Consider the following 20,071-nt stretch of genomic DNA (forward strand, 5'->3'; position numbering starts at 1 on the left):
ACCCATTCCATTAAGCCAGATATTGATGCATCAGTTCCACGAAAGCAAGGCCAAATGCCCCACTAGTCTTATGCTTATGCTACCTTTTCAGATGATATAATAAAAATGTTTTAAAAGGAAGTTTTCTAACTTACGTACATTTACCCATATAAAATCTGTTATGCAGCATAAAACGATTCCTTTTCCCTCAGTGTGGCCCAGGCAAGCCAAAAAGCTGGACATCCTAATCTAATGGATCCAGCTGGGTCCACTGGTGCTGTGGTGAGCTCCCATACTGCCACGGAGGACAAACATATTGTCAGCTGACCCACCAAGAAAGACTGAGGCAGAGCGGAGACAAGCCAGGCGGAGGGTGGTGCACAGGTGTGTGTGTGTGTGTGTGAGTGTGTGTGTGAGATTTCATTCCAAAGAGAAACAAATCAGCCTGGCTTATCATCTGGGGCTCAGAGGCTCTGTATCACTTCTGCTCCGTCTTTATGGACTTAGGTTAAGAGACAGATGGAAACTGGCGTTTTAGACTCATGGCTGTCGCCATGTGATCTGAAGCAAGTTCCCCATTCCAAGCCTAAGGGTTCTGTCCACTACCTGGATAATACTACAGCTATCATCAATGACTGATGATGAGGCAATGCTGATCAATGTGATGCGTGCTGTTGACAATGATCATACTATGGGGATTTTAGCTGATGAAAAGAAACAACACACAACAGCCACAACAATATGTGGCAAATAATGAGTATAAAAATAAATGCCTTTGTGAATTGCTCACCCTTACGACTTTTTCAATTGGTCAAACTCAGCTCAACAATGGCACCAATGAGACAAATTCCCCAAAGTAGGACATCTGCGTGGAATCAGGTAGAGAGGGAATTAACAGCTGCCATTGAGATAAAATCGTAACAATCTGTCATCCAGCTCAGCACACTAGAGTTCCACAGGCTGCTCACAGCCATTTCTGAGTTCTCTCCACACCCTCACGACAGTGGGTGGGTCATGTTCCCACTGCACAGCAGGGAGCTGGGACCCTGAGAAGCAAGCTGGCCTGTCCTGAGACCCCAGAGCTGAGGTGGCCACCAGGGGTGAGGACCTGACTGGCTGGGCCCCACCAGGTGCTTTCCTCTGCTGCCTGGAGAGCAAAGGCACATCACCTAAATTCGGCCAGAGATCTTGTCCACGCCTAGGGCTATCAGTCAGCCCAGAGGTTTGCTCCCCTGGTGTTGTCCTTTCACTTTCACTGAGCACGGTCCTGGTTTGAGGCCCGCTTGGAAGGGCCAGGGCCAGAGGCAAGAGCCCCTAGACACAGCTCTGTTATGGGGAGCCCGAACCTCCCTCATCTGGAGTGGGTGGGCACAGGCCACAGAGAGGTTGAGGAGAGGAGCACCCAACAACAGACCACAGCTCCAGCCATCCAGCTCCAATGAGGCTGGACTACATATAAATGAGGCTTTCCCACAGCTGTGCTTCCTGCTGTCTGCCAAGAACGAGTCCAGGAGAGCTCCTTCCTGGAATCCAGAAGGGGGCATCCTCTTGACTTAGTCATCTGGGATTAAGGATCTAAAATGGATGGAACTGGTGGGCTGGTTATTGTCATTGGCCAGTGAATCTCCATCCACTCACCTGACTCAATCATTAACCTGACCGCCACTGTTCCATTTAAGAGAGGAGAGATAAGCATTAAGCCCATCCTCCCCTAGAAACGACAAGAACTAAGGTTAAAAATAAACTTCTAAGAGCAGTTCACAGACGAGTAACAAGGATTGTGGTACAGACTACAGAAAAGAATGTTTTGAGGAAGGAAAGAAAGTAGGAGAAAGGGAAGAGAGCTGGCTGGGTTACTGGTGCTATGGCTGACTTGCTCTTAGCAAAAGGGGCCTGAAGAAGCTGGTTTTTGAGGCTGTGACCTCGAAGTATATCCCACCCACCCCAGCCCGGGTTCCTGGCTGCCATGATGTGAGCAGCTTTCCTCTGTCTAGACCCTTCTGCTGTGCTGTTTTTATGTTTAGGTCTGCCGAACCTGAACTGAAACTTCAACAGTGATCCAAAAGAAATCTCTCCTCCAAGTGGTGGGTGTCGGTGTTGTCGCTGGGTGTCAGGTATTTGGTCCCAGTGATAGGAAAGTGACTAAGACAGAGAGAGAGAGAGAGAGAGAGAGAGAGAGAGAGAGAGAGAGAGAGAGAGAGAGGGGGGGGGGAGGAGGAGGGGGGGATAAAGGGAACAGGAGAAGGGAAGGTGAGGGAGAGAGAGACAGACAGACAGACACAGACTGACTAACTCTCGCCCTCCTTTATGAGTCTAGTGACCTAGAGTCATTCCATCCTGGCCAGGTTTTTGCTGTTTTTGACTTATGAGAAGTTCTTTTTGAAGTCAGTTCCTCATCTCAAAATTAAACATTAAATTCTTGTTTTCATGAAGCCAAAACATCAACCTCATGACTTCTAAGGCTCCCAGAGCAGCAAAGCAGAAAGTGCGTAGGCTGGTGTGGTTAGAGGCCAGGTCCTGCTGTTCCCTGGCTGGCTACTGTGGGTAGCTGTGTTGGCCTCTCAGACACTACTTTTCTTCATCTGGAGAGTGGATTCCAAAGTATGCAGTGGAACTGATATGAGAGTTAAATAAAACAAGCCTACTTTTCTAAACCACTAGACTTTTTCTATCAAAACAATGCTTTTTAAAAATACTAATTGGTAGTGATTTTATTTTAAAAACAAATGCAATATGACACTTTGGAAAACTCTAATTTAGAGAATAAGTTTAATATTCACATAACGAGAGCAATTTGTTGCCTTCTGTACTAATTCTAAAATAGCCAGGGTACCTGTTTTGCAAAGTTGGAGCCCTTCACTCCTCTCAGACCGGACATTAAGTCTTCTACAAGCTTTGTCCCAGTGGCATCAGTGTCACCATGCGCACAACACGAACGCCCCATTCTTCCCTTCATCAACCCTTCTTTTCTTTCTGAGAGATTAGCACACAAAGCAACTCAATTCTGAATTTCTCCTTAAAAGCAATTTTTCCCTACTGGTCAACTTTTGCTGGCCCACCAGCCGCTTTCTGAGGCCCCTTATTTATGGATCCAAATTTGCACTCACTGCACGTTTGCCTTTTTTTCTTGGATCTACTGAGTCTCGTTAGGCTTTGAACATGAGCTCTTTTCCCGAGTTATTACAATGCAGAATCCTGTTCCAACAGCAAATCTGAATCACTGCAAGCCCTGCTATTCTATGGAAATTCAGTAAGTCACTAACTGAAGGGATGTTCTGGAAGTCAATGCTCCCCTCTTTATTTGGTTCTCAAAACCCATCATGGCCCAGAGATCACCGACCAGCCTCCTCCTTTCACTGAAAGCCAGGATTAGTGCTAGGGGACTAATTAAAGGAGGGATTCTTCTGCCTAACCAAAGGGCGGCCTCGCCCCTGCCCATCTCCAGGACAACTTGGCAAGCTGTAAATCCCCAGGGAGGTGCCTGGCCTCCCCTTCAATGAAAATCTGTCTCCAAACCAAACAGAACCTGCTTGCAAGGTCAGCAAAAGGGCTGTTTTTATGGCCTTAGAAAAGATTCTTCCTCCAACAGCCCTGCTTTCTCGTGGACTTCCTTCCTCCCACCAATTTCTCCAGAAGCTAAGAAGCAAATGGGAGAAGCACGCGAGGAGGAGGAGAACGAAAGGAACACGACGTATGACATTTCTCCCAAAGACCTCTAACCAGTAATGATGGGGCGGCTAGAAGGGAGACAGGGATTGCTGCAACCACAGCCTTCTTACCAGCTTGGAAGGCATAAACCCACACCAAGCAGAACGTATAGCATCCAAACCACCCACTCCTCATCACAGTGTCACAAGCTGGGCCACATTTTGCTACTGGGAGCACAAATCTTTGATCAGGGTTTCATTCTTTTTTTTTTTTTCTGGATTTTATTCTTAACCAAGGTCTCCAAGCAAGGAAATGATAGACATGAACTGCTATGGGCTGCAGAAGTAGAGAGACGCCTCTATAATTGTCCACTTAGTACAGCGAGCCTCCTGATCCATGATACACGTATGGACAGATATACAAGTCCACACCCATGCATGTCTCTGGAACATGAAGGACCCACCTGCTATACAAATCCTACTCTACACTCCACCTATATAAAACTAAGATATCGTTTATACGTAGGCTTGACATTTTATTAATTGCTTATCTTTTTTAAGAGTTTAAAAGGCTCAAGAGCAGATGTATTGGGGTAGACTAACTTTCTTAATGTATTTTTTTTAAAGGCAAGTTAAAAAAAACATCAATGTTTACCCTTCCTCAGTAAATTTCTCTTTAAACAACATAATCATGTAACAAGTTATCGGTGTCCCAGAGCTCACAGAGGGCGGAGGCCAGGCAGCTGGACAGACCGTGCAGTGTCCTCAGGACCTGCACACAGCGTGGGGAGCGCCGAGGGGCCTCAGAGTGTCTGGTGTTGCTCTGAAAGGAAACTGTCTCTGACATTTTCATTGTGGAGTGCATGGCCGCCTCCCCTAGGGCCTTTGTCTTCCTTAGGGCTCCTCATTAAACAAACACCCTGGTAAATGAACCTTTATTTTTATTTTTTATTCAAGAGATCAGCTTTTTCTTTTCTTTTTAACTTACCCATATCATCTGTCCTTCGGTGCCTCTAACAGGCCCCAGAAGGCTGCCAGTTAAATACACAAACCATTAGGATTAGGAACTAGGGCAAAATGAGCACAATTAGCAGACCATTAATAAATCTAGTCACTTAAGAATTCTAGCCCTGACAAAGTCACCCTGAGGGAAAATAGATTTAAAATATTCTAGCCCAAGGAAGTCCCTCCTAGTGACTCAGTCCAAATATAGTGACTTATATAAGATGGCTCAGATCCTCTTTGGCTCTGCAGGAATTTGGAGTCCTCATCTGAGATGCTCTGTCTTGGGCCAGGAGGGAATACTCATTGCCTGGTTAGTTCTGGGGATCTTTTCTTCCCTGCCTGAGGTAGGAGAGAAGGTGTATTTGTTGAGAGGTTCTTAAGAGCTAGTAGCAGGACAGAAAGTTGAGGGACTGCCCACCTGCCAAGGGGGGGCACTTGCCCAACCACTGGTGTCCCTTCAGTCCACCCTGAACACACACTTACATAGCAGGCCCTGCTCTACACACAATAGTGTGAAAGACGCAGACCTTCCTGCAGGGAGATTACAGCAGTGAAGCAATCAATTGCAGACAGATTCCTAAATAAAATGTCCTTTTCTGATCCCTAGAGCCCTGCATGATCATGCCTGCCTGCCACACTGGCTATCTTGCTGTTCCGGGAATCAGTCAGACTTGTCCCTGCCTCAGGGCCTTTGCACTTACTATACATCTTACCTAGAACACTCTTTCCTGCAGCTCTTCAGTCTCTGAGTCTTCCTTTATAAAAAACTAAGCATATGCCCCTTCTGCCCCTCTCTGTTCTCATCTTGCTCATCTTCTCAGTAGAACTTGTCAGCATGTGCAGTTAAAGCCGGTGCCAACTGCTGCCCTGTTCATGAGCTCTAATACCTGTGCACTGTGGTTTCTCAGAACACTGCCTCACACAAATAAATACAGGTGCTCAACAAAGATTTGTTGGTAGTGAATGCATTAAGGGAAGTCCAGGGTGTTAGCAGAACTGATTCTGAGGTGTTGAAGGAAGGCATCCCAGAGAAAGGGACATTGTGAGAGTCAGCTGGGGAGAGAGGGATGGATAGGGGAGGCGGGGCTGGTGTTCTGGATGATTGCAAAATCTTGGGGAAAGGCTAAAGAGGTGAGAAGGAGTCCCTGTGTCTGCTGAACTGTTGGATTCAGTCCTCCGAGAACTGTCCCTACAGACAGTCCTCGGCAGGGTAGACCAGAGCGCCATGCATTGCTGAACGGCGCCATCTTGTGATCAGAGCCTTGGACTTCAGCACGGCAGTCTGACTAGGTCGATCTCCAATCTCCCCTCCTGGATTTGCTCTTTTGCTGAACAGTGCTATAACAAGTCGATCCTTGGGTAAAAGCATGCCCCAGTATATTTTATCCTGTGTAAAAGTTGGGCAGACATCATAATAGCAGAACATACCAGCTGAGCGCTTCCTCGTTTGGGGAACACTGCAATTTCACTCATTCCTTTAACAGTAACATTACTGAGAGGTCTCTCTGCATCCCCACCTCACAGAAGAGGAGGTGAGGCCTGGGAGTGACTCCAGGGGGCTGAGCTTGAAAGAAGTCGGCAGGACTCACACCAACCAGTGCCTCTACCTTCAGGTACCCTGCTGGGGCAGCCGGAGGGCAATCGGATACAATGTCCCTATCAGCGCCCCCACCCGCCTGGAGCCAGAAAAGCAGCCAAGATGGCAAGAAAAACTCCACAGCTGAAGATGGTGCGGGACAGATGCGAGCCTGCCAAGGGCCTGGGCAAGGTGCCAGGGGTGTCCGTTCCAGGCCTCCCTGCCAACCCTGGGCAGCGGCAGCCCAGATGCAGCTGGGCCTGAGTGCAGCTGCATCTCCCAGCCCTGTTCACCATTTATGGTATCTGAGCCCGTCTGGCCTTGGCAGGCCATAAATCCCTCACACAAAGAGGGCGCTCACGATTGCAGGCTTCTAAAGAGCAAAACCCGAGTCTGGCAGGGTTCTTGCTGAGGCCTCTCTCCTGCTTTCCAACACACCTGCACAGGCGATCAGTCACCCCAGGACTCAGGAGAATAGCCCCAGAGAGGTCTCGATCACTCACCCCCCAGCTCCATGATTAGCTCAGCTGGCTCTGTCTAATCCACTCTAAGCAAAGACAACTCAAGGCAGGTGCTGGTTTAGCTGCAGTCCTGGCAGGTGGGACCTGGCAAGGAAGCATCAGAAAGAAGGCAGAGCTGCACAGCCCGGGTGGCCCTGTGCCATTCGCATCCCAACTTGGGGGTGGAGGGGGACTTCAGAGAAGGAACCGCTGCTGGGAAGGGGAGGGGATAGTTTCTCCCTTGGCCCAAGGAGACCAGGCTCTGAGCTGTTCTTTCTTCCTCAGAAGTTCTGCAGCACAGTCTCCCGAGGCCCCCAAGCCGTGGAATTAGAACTGAGGATAATGGGATAAGCATGCACACCAGAACCCTGGCTGAGGAACTCCCAGGGGCCAGTGTGTCTCTAGCTGGAGCATGCAGGGCTTCCTGGAAGGAAAGGGCAGGCTGGTTCACTGAGGACTCCATGCCAGGGCACCCCCTTCAGAGAAGTGTGGGTCTACTCCCAGCAGGGAGCCAGTGTGAGCCACATTCTGCATTGGTGCCAGCTCCTCTGTCCCTAAGGGGTGGATGGGGCCCAGCCCACAGTGGTCACCTCTCACTGTGAGCCAGTGAGACGCACTCTGAAAGGGGCAGCCACAGGATGAGCCTGGGTGTCACCATCCTGGGCTCAGAAGGCTTGCTTTGCCGTCAGTGTGGCATGGGTGTCACTGACTTCATGACATCTCTAGATCCTTCTGTGTACAGTGAAGACAGCACTCCCACACTGAGCTGCGGAGGGCCCCAGAAGGCGACATGGGAGAGGTCAAACAGTGGGCTGTGCCCCTTTTCCTTTCTGAGAAGCCATCTCCTGTAGCTCCTGGAAGGTGGCTGCTCCCCCTGCAGAGATCTCTTGAGAGGCCTGAGGTGGTGGGGACAAAGATAGGAGGTGTGGTCTCCTGTTAGCCCAATGGGAAAGCAGACACACTGCACCCTGTCCGAGCACCAGAGGACCCAGTCATGGTCAGGCACTGGGGTGCCAGACCCAAGGTGAAGGTGAGAATCGGGCTCACCTGAAGGCTCAGCCCCAGGAAGCACCTCCCCAGGAACTGCTGCGGTGCACGCCAGTCCCACAACCCAGGTGAATCAACCTAGAGTCTGTGGCTCCTCTGACTCCCGGGGACTAAGTGCTTGGCTGACCAATGGATGGATGCCTGTGATAATCAGACTAGTGGGCACCAGGCTGGTGATGGAGAAAAGCCAGCGGGGTGTGGTGGGAGGAGCAAGGGCAGAAGAAGCGGGCAACCTGCTGCCTTACAGAAGCCTCAGTACCCGTAGTCTGTTCCCAGTGCACAGCTGGTCATTTGTGAGACCCTCCTCCTAAGTCTTCTTGCAGAGTGGGTGGTTTTCTTCCAAACAGGCCAGGAGTTTGGGGGCCAGCATCCCTTGCCTCTTTAATAATGTTTTTTTTTTGATATCGGGGATCAAAGCCAGGACCGTCTGCTTGCAAGGCAAGTGGTGGAACCACTGAGCTAAATCCCCAGTGCCATCCCTTGCCTCTTGCCCCTGCATTTCCTAGGGCCCTGGTGGGGTAAAGGATCGGGGACTGGCTCCCTCCATGGCAGACCCCTGTCAGTGTAAATTCCTGGCAGATACAGGCTTTCTAAGGCTCCTCTCCTCTGTCCTCAGGAGGTTCCTGCAGCCCCTCCTCCAGCAGCAGCACCAGTCAGCAGTGGCCTGGAGCAGTGCCATGTGCCCCTCTGCTCCCTGGATTTGAGCCGGCAGCACCATTTTTAACAAATGTCCTTTCTCCAGAGCAGCTGAACCTGTCTGCAGGTAAGGTGCTTTTAGCAAGGTGCCTGGGGGTTCTTACCATGGACGGTGACCCTGGCGCTGCAGGACGCTTGCCCCGAGGTGTTCTTAGCCAGACAGGTATAGACACCGTCATCCTCTGGCAGGGTGTCCTGAATGCGGAGCTCAGCCACGCCAGCCTGGCATATGGAGTGCGCATACTGGATGGGCTGACCTGGGAGGGAAGCACAGGCAGGCTGAGGTGGGCAGTTCATGGGATGGGACGGGAGCCCTGTCCTCAGCAGGGCTGACACTGTCACGACGTTAGGTCTGGCCCAGGTCCATGGGGCCAAGACTAGGCCTGGAAACATGGAGGGAAAAGATTCTGGAGGAATCTGGAAGGCAGGTGGGAAAGAGACACAGATCTGGGCAATCTGTGTTAAGTAAATAGTCTCCATTCCGTGTCCTCAACTTCACAGAATTCAGTGCCTGGAAAGAATCTTACAGGGTCATTTGGCCCACGGCCCAGGCTCTGGCGAAGCAGACTTTGCCCAGACTGAACATGTGGCTCCCAGCTCCTTTTAGATGTTTCCAGAAACAAAGACTACCTTTCCCATTGTAGGTATTTATCAGAAAGCAACTGTGCACACCCACCCTAGTGTTGCAATTAGGTTTATTTCTCCTGTGCAGTTAGGTGCATCTCAGCATTCATGGAAAAGATAACTATGGGGAACTAAAAATGACCGGTCTTCTATGAGAAGTCCTCAATCTTAAAAAAGTCCTGCGTGGAGCTAGAAATGCTTACAGAGAACTTTAGTAGTTTCCTTAATGTTCCTGAGATTTTATCACTCCAGGACATGACCTCTTATTTCTAGGGGGAAAAAATGACCTCATTCCTGAAGACTCTGGCATTAGAGGAGGAATGTGTCCATTTGCCATATAGGAAGCAACTGTCAGTTCCTTCCCTTGCCAGGCCCTGCGGTCCTGGTTTGCACCTCATAAAATCAGGGGTGGATGATGGGGAGGGAGACAGTACAGAAAGAAAGGCTTTCCCTGCAATACAGTGTTTTCTTCTGCACATAGCAACACCTCTTGTCTCCACGACAGTTTGGCAAGGAGGCAGCCAGTCTCAGGCTGGAAGAAGATGGACTCCCCAACCCTCCGCACTCCATAAAATGAAGCTGGGTGGCACAAGGCAGGGGCCAGGATCCTGCTACCAAAGGGCCCGAATACTGCTCTTTGCCTTTATTCTCTGTGACAGTGACAACCCCAAAACCTCATACCTGAAATCACCAGAACATTCCCTGGCTGTCAGCAATGAGCCTCTGCCATCCAGACAGGCACTGACAAGCTCTGTGAGAGCTCTCCACTTATTGGAGTGCAACTCATTTCAGCTTCACAAACCGGGATGGAATGGAGGCCCACAAAAAACGAGCTGTGGGCTCAGGGCACTTCAGAGCTGGGAGTCTGGAAACACCTTCAAGCATGGAGACTGGGTGGGGCCAGAGTTGAAGCCAAGGAAATCCAACTTGAGCATGATCGCCCTCTAGAGGGAAGGGTGCAGAAATACCAAGCTCTACCAAGGATTCAGCCCTGAGGGGTGTCCTACACCACAGCCCTAGGACCGACTCTGACCTGTGGCCTGTTCCTGCAGAGCCCACCAGCTAAGAATAATTTTTACATATTTCAAACAGTGGAAAAAAGTGAAAGGAGAAAAATTTCATGTCGTGAAAACTACACAGAATTTACATTTCAGCCATCATAAATAGAGCTTTATTACAACATGGCCACATCCATTCATTCAAATACTGGTAATGCTGTTTTCAGGCTGTGACAGTGGAGCTGAATAGTTAGATTCACCACCGCTCCTCTAGAGTCTGAGCCAGACAGGGAAGCCCTGAACCAGATGGGAAACTCTTCTTCAGGTTCACAATTAGTCCTGGTGTCCATATCCGGCTCTTGCTCATGGAGGAGGTGGTGGCAGCTGCAGGAACCCCAGGGCCCCACAGGAGTTTGGTCCTTCTGTGAGGTGTGGAGGGAAGACAGACCTCACGTATCTACCCACGATGGCTACAAGGGAAGAGTACACAGCATCTCCTCCCACTCAGAGCCCGAGCAGACCACATCAACACGGAAAGTTCACAGGCAACCCGGGGAGCTGTGGCACACAGGTCATTACTGCTGCCCGCTAGAAGCCTATTTTATCAACATGAAAGCTGGCTGAGATCCTGAACCTTCTCTCTCCCATTCCCCACCAAATACTAGAGACAAAGGGGGTGCCCTGGGCCCCCTGTTTACTGCTCAGTGGTGGAGAAGGACCAGCATCCAGGCCTCCTGACTCCCAGTGGACACTTGTCTATCCTCTCTTTGGCCCTACCCAGTCTCATCCATTGAATGGACTGTTCTGTTATCAAATCAGAATTGTCCTATACTTTTGAAATTGAAAGGCTTTTTTAAAAAGAGAAGGGCAATAATACTTGGTACTTAATTTTTTCAAAGGACCTTATTTGGCTAAAAACCAAAGAAACATCACCACATCTTTATAGGATTTTAATTAACATAAAAAAGAATTACTAGTCTGTGACACTCTGAAGCATCTGCCATTAAATAAAAGGCAAGATTCCTTGAACGACTCCTAGTGTAGCTCATTAGTTTGTTCACTTATATGTTTAAGTACTGTCTCAACAAATATTTATTGAGGTCCTGTTATGAGTCTAACCAAAGGAAAAGCCATTAAATTGCTCATGTATCTATACCTCAGGCATCTCGTGGACCACTTTATATAATTTGATCGCAGTCACCACCCTGCAAGGTCATGAGCAGTACTGCCACCATGCAGATGAAACATACAAGGCTCTGGCAGGTTGCAAACAGGTTAAGCCAGTTGGCAGCAGATTTAATTCCTGTGTTTTCTCCTAAATCTTAACAGAGTTTTCTCCAGCTTCTGAGGTGTACCTGGTTTGGAGTGAGATTTGAGAATTCAAGGCCTTAGGGGCTAGGGCAAGGTGGGGGACTCACCATTGAGTAGCCAAGTGATTTGGGGTACTGGGTTCCCCTGCACAGAGCACTGCAGCACAAAATCCTGGCCTTCAACGACAGTGCAGTCCTTCAGGACACTGGAGAAGGAGGGGGCCACCTCCATCTTGGCCTGCTCTGTGAGGACAAAAGAACAGACAACCACCTCAGATCACAGCCTGCAGAGTCACCTCAGGCCTCACAGGCTGACACCACACTGCCCTGAGCACCAGGCTTCCTCCACAGCCTGGCTATACCTTTCCTGCCTTCATGCTGAGAAGTACTGGCCCCAGGTACCTGGATCCCAAGGCAGAGGACCTGCCAAGGGCCTCTCACAGCCACAAGGCACCCTAACTCTGGGCAGCCTTTTCTCCTCTGGGGCTCAGGCACGTCCTGTCTGCTCACGGCATTTGCTATCCCGAGGCATCCTGAGACTTCTCCCTTCCCTCCTGCTTGGTCTGACTCCACTTTCTAGTGTTAATCTCTTTTCCTGAATGTCCTACCAGTGATTACACCCTCTTTTTTTTTTTTTTTTTTTTTTTTTTTTTCTGTACCAGGGATCAAACTCAGGTTCTTGGGCTTGTGAGGCAGGCATGGTGCCACTAAGCTAAGCCCTAAGCCCTGACACAGTCTTGTTAATACATTTTTACATGTAGACACCACAGACCCATAGTGAGGGTATTTCCATTTTTAATTATTTTGATTATTTTTCCAGTTCTAGGACTGAATGAAATGACAAAGAGAATAAGACTACAAGAGCAAGAAGCAACTTAAATATGTTCAAGGACCATTTTCATCTTCAGAATTAAGGATTATTTTAATTTTACATCATTGCCTTTTCTCTTTTACTTTCCTTTTTAGTTTTATTTTAGGATTCCCTATTTTTAATGTTCATATAGAGATTTCTTTAACTGAAATACTGAATAGTTTCTCTGGTGTGGAAAACTATAATAGTACACAGGATCCTAATGAGATAATTAATAATGTGAAATAGGAAGTAAAGGGTTAAAGGTATAGGGAAAGTGGGAAGGGTGGGGGAAAGGTAATAAGGGAGAGAAAAAAATATGAGAAGCTGAAAAAATGGAATTAAAGTGTTTGTAAATGGGGAGGGGAGGAGGGGGTGAAGGGAGGGCAGGGACAAGAGGAAAAAATGAGAACCAAGACCTGTCATGTAAAGGTACAAGATCCCAATGATAAATGTAACTGTACTGTATACCTAGATTGTACCAATAAGCTCAATAAAAATTTTAAAAAAATGACAAAGATTCACATGTGTTTTGTTTTCCAAGTGTACTTTTTGCCCTGACCCAGGTCAAGGGTACAGAATGGCTGGGGCCCAGGAACATGCATGAATTCCCATGCACAATCAGTTTTCAGAGAACTGATAAACTGACTTTCCAAAAGCCTTCTACAAATTTGGGGGAATCTTAAGATAAACCATAGATATTTTGCAAGAAAGACACAGAGATGAGAGAAAAGCTATAATAATACTTTTGAAACAGTGAGTCAAAACAGATCTTTCCTCCTTTTAAGTTGATGATTGCAGGTATTATTTTAACAACGATGGAAGGCCAGCTAACACATTCAGACTTTACAGAACGGAAGAAAACAATTGCAAGTCACATGTTTGATAAAGGACTTGTATCCAAAACATATTCCGAACTCTTACAACTCAACAATTTAAAACAGTGGCTCAATTTTAAAGATGGGCAAAGTATTTGAATAGGTCTCTTTCCAAAGAAGAAACACAAATGGGCACTAAGTATATGAAATAGTACTCAACATCATTAGCTCTCACAGAAACGTAAATCAAAATTGCAAAGAAATGATTTAAAAAACAAAATAGTAAGTGTTGTTGGGGATATGGAGATACTGGAACATGTGTATGTAGAACATAAAATGGTGCAGCTCCAGTTCCTCAAAAGGTTAAACACAGTATTATCACATGACCTGACAATTCTTGTTTATACCTTCAAAACCAAAAATAGTGCCTTAGTTGCTTTCCATGTCAATAGACACAATATGATACCCATAACTTAAAAGAAGAGAGCTTTAGTTTGGCTCACATTTCAGAAGTTCCAGTCAATGTTTAGCAGACTCAAACACAGAAACTGCATAACAGAAGGGCCTGTCGGAAGAAAGCTGCTCATATCATGGTGGCCAGGAAGTGGGGAGAGAAGCGAGGAGCCTGGGAGCAGATACATCTTTCCAGGTCAAGCTCAGTGACCTGGCTCCCCTGAGCAGGCCCCAGCTCCTATCAGCAAGTCAGTTATTGCACCCCCATGATCCAGGCTTCTTCCAAAAATGCTACCTATGAGGGCATGAAGCTCTTCAAGGATATCTAGATATAAACCATAACATTCTGCTCCTGGTGCCTAAGATGAAACATATCCCTTTATGCAAAATGTATTTAGTTGAACTCTAACAGTTTCAGCAATGCTGAAAAGTCAAAGTCCAAGGTGTCCTCTGAGACTTAAGGCAAACTCTTAGCTACGAGCTCCTGTAAAAATAAAAAAGAAAGATAAACACTGCTGGCATACAATGGCACAGGGTAAACATTCCCATTCCAAAATGTAGGAATGAGGGGATAGAAAGGAATGGGGCAAAAGCAAGACTGAAACCTAGCAGGGCAAACATTAAATTCTATAGCTCCATGCCCAGCACCTGAGGCCAGTTGTGGCAAGATGCAAACTCCAAATGGCTTGGGCAGCTCTGCCTCTAAGGCACTGCTGCTGTAGCCCCCATGGCCTCTCTCAGGTAGACTCTGCTCATTGCCTGTGACCTTCCTCAGCAGACATTCCATGTTCCTGTCTTCTTCTACATCCTGTACTGCACTTCTCCACTGCACTTTTGGCTTTACTCTCACAACTTCATGCACTGCCCTCTCAGGGGCACACTTGTCTAAAGTTCCAAGCATTTTTCTAAAATCTTGGTGAAAGCCTTAGTGAACCCTCAATTCTTGCACTCTGCATGCCTGTAAAGTCAGCCCCATGTGGAGGATGCCAAGATCTACCACCAGTATAAGCAGTAGTAGGCCCCCTTGGATCATGGCTGCAGCAGAATCAACTCTATGAAAGTCATTCCTAGTTGGCCCTGAATGAGCTGGGTCCCCTGGGGCTCTCTTTTCAAATGAAAGCTTTATAAGTTTCACCATTGAGCCCACAAAGGGAGGGGTCTTGCCGATTCCTGACATGCCAGCAAGGAATCTTTGTTATTGTCCTGTTGAACAATACTTAGTTTTTCTTTAATTCAAATCCATTCAGCAACCAATCTCTCCTTGGATAAAACTGCGCAGCCTTTTCCTTAGTAGAGAAAGTGAAAAATTTTTAAATGGGGTTTTGCTCTTTATTTTAAATATAAGCCTGGCTAAAAATAGCAAGAATTACTCATACCCGATGATTGGGCTGCTTTGAAATTTCCTCCACCAGATTAATTGGCCCACCACCCTTTATTTTAGTCTCTACAAAGTCTCAGGGGCAAAATGTAGACAATTTGTTTTTTGTGTGAGCATCTAATACACATGTTCTTGAATCCAACTACCAATAGAATCCTTGCCCCCAACTGAAACCTCCTGAACTTCACTTTTAGTGTCTGTATTTCTATCAGCATTTTGGTCTTCTGAGCACTAATCAAAATCTCCCATCTTGGCTTACAGCATTTTAGGGCTTCTCCTGTTGGCATCTTCAGACCTTTCCAAAGTTCTCCCAAGAACCAGCACCACAGGCTTCTGAACCACATGGATAAGTATAGTCACAGGAACAACTCTGCTATACTTGGTACCAAAATCTGTCCTATTCACGTTTTTCAGCACTGGAACTCAACATCCAACACTCACAACTTAAAGGAGGAGAGGTTTGTTTTGGCTCACTTTTCAAAAGTGTCAGTCCATGTTTAGCAGGCTAAAACAGAAACCGCAAGACAGAAGGGCCTGGGTGGAGAGAAGCTGCTCACATGATTGTGGGCAGAAAGCAGAGGGAGAAGGGAGGAATCAAGGAAGGAGATACTCCCTTTCAGATCACATCCCTAATGACCCATTTCCCTAACCAGGCCTGACCTTTTAACAGAAAGTCAGCTATAGTGTCCTCAGGGTCTATTATTTTTCCAAAAGCTCTGCCTATGAGCAAATGAAGCTCTTGGGGGACATCTAGTTGTAAACCATAAGAATAGGTGTTAAAAAAAAACTTGTACACAATGTTCATTCTTTATAATAATTAAAACGATGAAAAACAATCCAAGTGTCTATCCACTGATGAATAAATAAAACATATTCATACTATATTTATACAGTAGAATATTATTTAGCCATAAAGATGAATGATTGATATATGTGACAACATAAATAAATCTTGAAAGCATTCTAAGAGAAAGAAGCTGGCCACAAAAGACTGCATATAGTATGATTCCATTTATACACACTGTTCAGAATAGGAAAATCCATAGAGCCAGAAAGCAGATAAGTGGTTATCAGAGGGAAGGAGTAGGGGACAGGTAGTGTCTGGTAATAGGTAGGATTTTTGGTCGTGGGTCAATGAAAATGTCCTAAAATTAGATAATGTTAATGGCCACACAACTCTGTGATACATTTTTATATAGTGAATTATAAACTTTAAAAGGGTGGCTTTTATGTTATATGAATTACATACATCTCAATAAAGCTTCCATACAAAACAAGATAGGGGATCAATCTGAGAGGAATTACCCTAGGATGTGAACAAGCTAAAAAGTCATTTACAAGATTTAGTTAAACTCAGGGAAGACCAATCCTTAGAAGAAACTAGTCTCTCTGGGCACACTGTTGGCCTTTGGTAGACCCAACAACACATGTCTGGACATAGCCCTGGCCAGGATACTGAGGCTTGGGGTCATGGGCCTGGGAACCTTGATCACATGCACTCCTGTCTCCATGTGGAATGAATGAAAATCCTGCAAATGAATTCACCAGCATACTGAAAAACCCAGTTAAGTAGTGAGCCAGTGGCAGGTGCTAAGACCTCCTCTGATACCTTCCCACAGGCTCACAGTTTCCCTTGCTGGAGGAACCTGTGTCACCTTCCAGAAATGTTTTGTGCACAAACAAGTGTCCATATGGATGGATCAAAAAGATCCTGTCTTCCTTTTACACAAATAACATCTGACATACGCAGTCTGCATGCACCTTCATCTTTTCTATTACTAGTACATCATGGAAATGTTTCACCATGAGAATCTTCAGAAAACTGCCTGGTATTCTACGGTGTGAAAGAACAAATTATGCATTATGGAAATTTCAAACATATACATAAGCAGATAAAGCAACGTAGCAAATCTCTAGTACTTATATCTCAACTTTCATTTATGCTTCTCTAAAATAGAGCAAATATGGTAAGTCCCTGACTTAGGAACATTTGAGTTGCAAACTTTCACACTACTGTATGAAGCTGTATAAAAATTACTGTGTTGGCTTACAAATGAGTCTGACTTACAAACAACTTCACTGGAATAGAACTTGTTTGTAAGTCAAGGACTTACTGTATCAAAAGTTTATATCATTTCACTAGTAAATAACTCACTTTGTATCTGTAAAATGGATGAACTTAAAACAAAATCATGAGGCTGCCATCATAACTTAAAATAGCATTAACTCTTTTACATACAATATCTTGTTCTGTACACATTTTTCTGATGTTCTAACAAATTTTTAAAAACCTGTCTCAAATAGGATCCAAACAACTTATAATTATTGTAAGTCATAATTATTGATGTTACATTTATATTTTAAAATCTAAATTTCCTATAATTCATCCTCCTCTCCTCTCTTCCTTGTTTTGTTTGCAATTTATTTGTTGAAAATAAAAAACAGGCAAAGGTTATTTTTCCCATAGACTTTCTAACAGTGTGCAATTTGCTGATTTTTATGCTTGTGGCAGTGTTTTATAAGTTTCTCAAGGTACGGCATGGATCTAGGGTCCACAGTATGCATTTAAAGTGAGGCAGAAGTTTTATAGAAAGACAGTGCGTACAACAAAATGGGTATGAAGACATTTACCATTTTTCTCAACTTTCTTATTTTTCATAATGCTGGGGATTTAAACCCAGGGCCTCACATGCTAGGCAAGTGCTCCACTGCTGAACTATACTTCCTCCCTATGTATCATAATTTTGTTATACTAGCAAAAATGGAAACAACTGAAGTATTCAACAAAATAAAGTCATGCCTAAAGCATATACATCCATTCTATACAATATTATATCACCATTAAAATTACGCTGTCAAAGAATATTAAATATAGAAAAATGTTCATGTTATATGAGCAAATTAGCATAGAAAGCAGTAAACAAACAGCCAATGGTGATTTTGTTTAAAAAGCATTAAAATACTTGGACTTCTGGGAGGATAGCAGAGAGGTAAGCAACACCAAATCAGCCTCTCTGAGATTAGGAATCCTGACACTGGAAAATAACAGCTCGAGGAAGAAAAGGAGGGAGGTGTATCCAATACCCAGGGAGAATCTTGAGGGAAAATTGAAGCCTATAGAGAAATTTAGGACTCAGAGCACAACACAGAAAAACAAAGGTACAATCTGCACTTTCTCATCAGCTCCTGGCCTGTGGCTCATGTAAAAGGAAGACTAAATCTACAGAGAGACACAGTGAAAATGGGTGACTCCAGAGGACTTCGGGAAGAAATGCACCAGAGGAACAGAGCAGAGAAGGTTATGTGCTATAAGAGCTGACCAGTCCAAGTATCACGGACTTGGACTTGGCTGGATGCCACGGGGGTGAGGGTGGGCAACTGAACCCAGGACTCAAAGCAGCTCTGGGTTGGCTTTATCTCAGGGCTTCCAGTGTTAAACTTCCATAGTGACTGGGTGAGGGAAAACCATAGGAGACAGCAATGACCAGGGAGCTGTGGTCAGGCTGGAAAGAGACCCCCAGAGTGTCATAAGCTAAATGATTCAGGCCCCATCCCCACAACCAGAGGCCAGGTTCAGTTTGAATTTCTGTGGATTTTAAAGTCCTAGAACTGACAACCCAACTCTAATCCTACTGCCAGCCTGCTAATGATTATCAAGCACAGATCTGAGTTCTGACTTTCCTTGTCTACCAGTAAGAAAAAAGTCAAGCCTTGAACTGGACACTGCCATAGATAAACCATCACATGCTTGAAATCAGAAAATTTTCTTTTTTCTTTGCATTAAAAAAATTTTTTTTTGTGAGTGTGAACACTGTTTTTAGATTTTGCTTTGTTTTGTTCTTGTTTTTATTTTTCCCTTCCTTCCTTTCTTCCTGTCTTCACCAGCTTCCTCAGGCTTGTGTAATCTTCCTTTTTCTTTCAGTCTTGCTCCTTAATCTGTTTTTCTTCTTTCATTTCTCTATTTCTTCCTCTTCTCCCTTTTAAATTCTCTTTCCTTAGGGTACAATCTCTCTATTGAGTGGATATTTATTCTACATAATTTTCTGTAAAATCTCTCTATTGAGTGGATATTTACAGGGCTGGGGATTTAGCTCAGTGGTTCTGCTGTCTGCCTTGCAAGCACAAGGTCCTGAATTTGATCCCTGGTCCAAAAAAAAAGGTGCATATTTACTCTACATAATTTTGATTTGTCTTAGATTTTGTTATATAACTATAAATCTTGTTCTATGGCTAAAGGTGGTAGATTATTAGTTATCACAGTTTGTCATTTTCCAGTCTATTTGACGCTATTGTTTACTGATTGTACTATTTAAGCCAAGTTGATACAGTTGCTGTGATAAATTGATCTTCCTTGTATGTCAATACCTAGATTTTCTGGCGGCCATAAACAATACTACCATCCAGTACCAAAGAGCTGGATGCTAGGTCAAACAAGATGCAACCTTTCAACCTTAATAAACAGAAGAGAAAGGACCTGGAGGCTCAAAGACCAAAAGCCAGCTATGCCTAGAGGACATCTTCCGCTATTTACTAAAGAGGTCTTGATACTAGTAATAAAGCTACCTTATATAAGAAATCTACAAGCCTCAATACAGAAAATAAACAACAAAAAAAGTATAAAATGAGAAAAGATAAGACATAAGATGCAACCCAACACCCTCAATTAGCCCAAAGCAAAGCCAGAAGGCATTGAGGTAGAAGAAATCAATTGATTAATTTCTTAAATGGTAGTAGGGAAAGTAGCAAAAAAGAAGATTATCGCTCTTGACAAAGCCAAAGTAGAAGTGAGTACACAGATAATTAAAGAGAGGAATTAAAAAGAGGCATAACGAGGGAAATGGTTAGTGAATCTAAAGTAGATACAGATAAGAAAAATAGAGGAGCTTAGGAAAAACACAGAAACCATGAATGCCCAACATAGAAAAGAATTGGATTCCATAAAACACACTCAAACAGAAATCCAGGAGATTAAATTCTACTGAAACTATATGCTGCAGAATCAGGAAATGTGAAGACAGAATATAAAATCTAGAAGACAGGATTGTGGTTGGTGATTATCAAATGAAGGACTTCTTCAAAATAGCAACAGATGGGGCTAGGGATTTAGCTCAGTGGTTCTGCCACCTGCCTTGCAAGCGCAAGGACCCGAGTTTGATCCCTGGTACCAAAAAAAAAAAAAAAAAAAAAAAA

General features: G+C 45.2%; 1 protein-coding gene across 3 annotated transcripts in view; it reads right to left on the minus strand.

The window, feature by feature from the left end:
* The window catches only part of Mylk (myosin light chain kinase), a 224,230-nt gene that overhangs the window by 97,151 nt on the left and 107,008 nt on the right, over positions 1-20,071 (minus strand). For all 3 annotated transcript variants that reach the window (XM_010618082.3, XM_010618079.3, XM_010618089.3), the window contains 2 exons: positions 11,491-11,625; positions 8,555-8,707 (listed from right to left, as the gene is read on the minus strand). In XM_010618082.3, the coding sequence (XP_010616384.1) occupies positions 8,555-8,707; positions 11,491-11,625 (288 nt within the window). The remainder of the gene's footprint in view (positions 1-8,554; positions 8,708-11,490; positions 11,626-20,071) is intronic.

The sequence above is a fragment of the Fukomys damarensis genome, unplaced genomic scaffold (genome assembly GCF_012274545.1).
Source record: "Fukomys damarensis isolate Sample0158 unplaced genomic scaffold, DMR_v1.0_HiC HiC_scaffold_24, whole genome shotgun sequence".
Classification (NCBI taxonomy): Eukaryota; Metazoa; Chordata; class Mammalia; order Rodentia; family Bathyergidae; genus Fukomys; species Fukomys damarensis.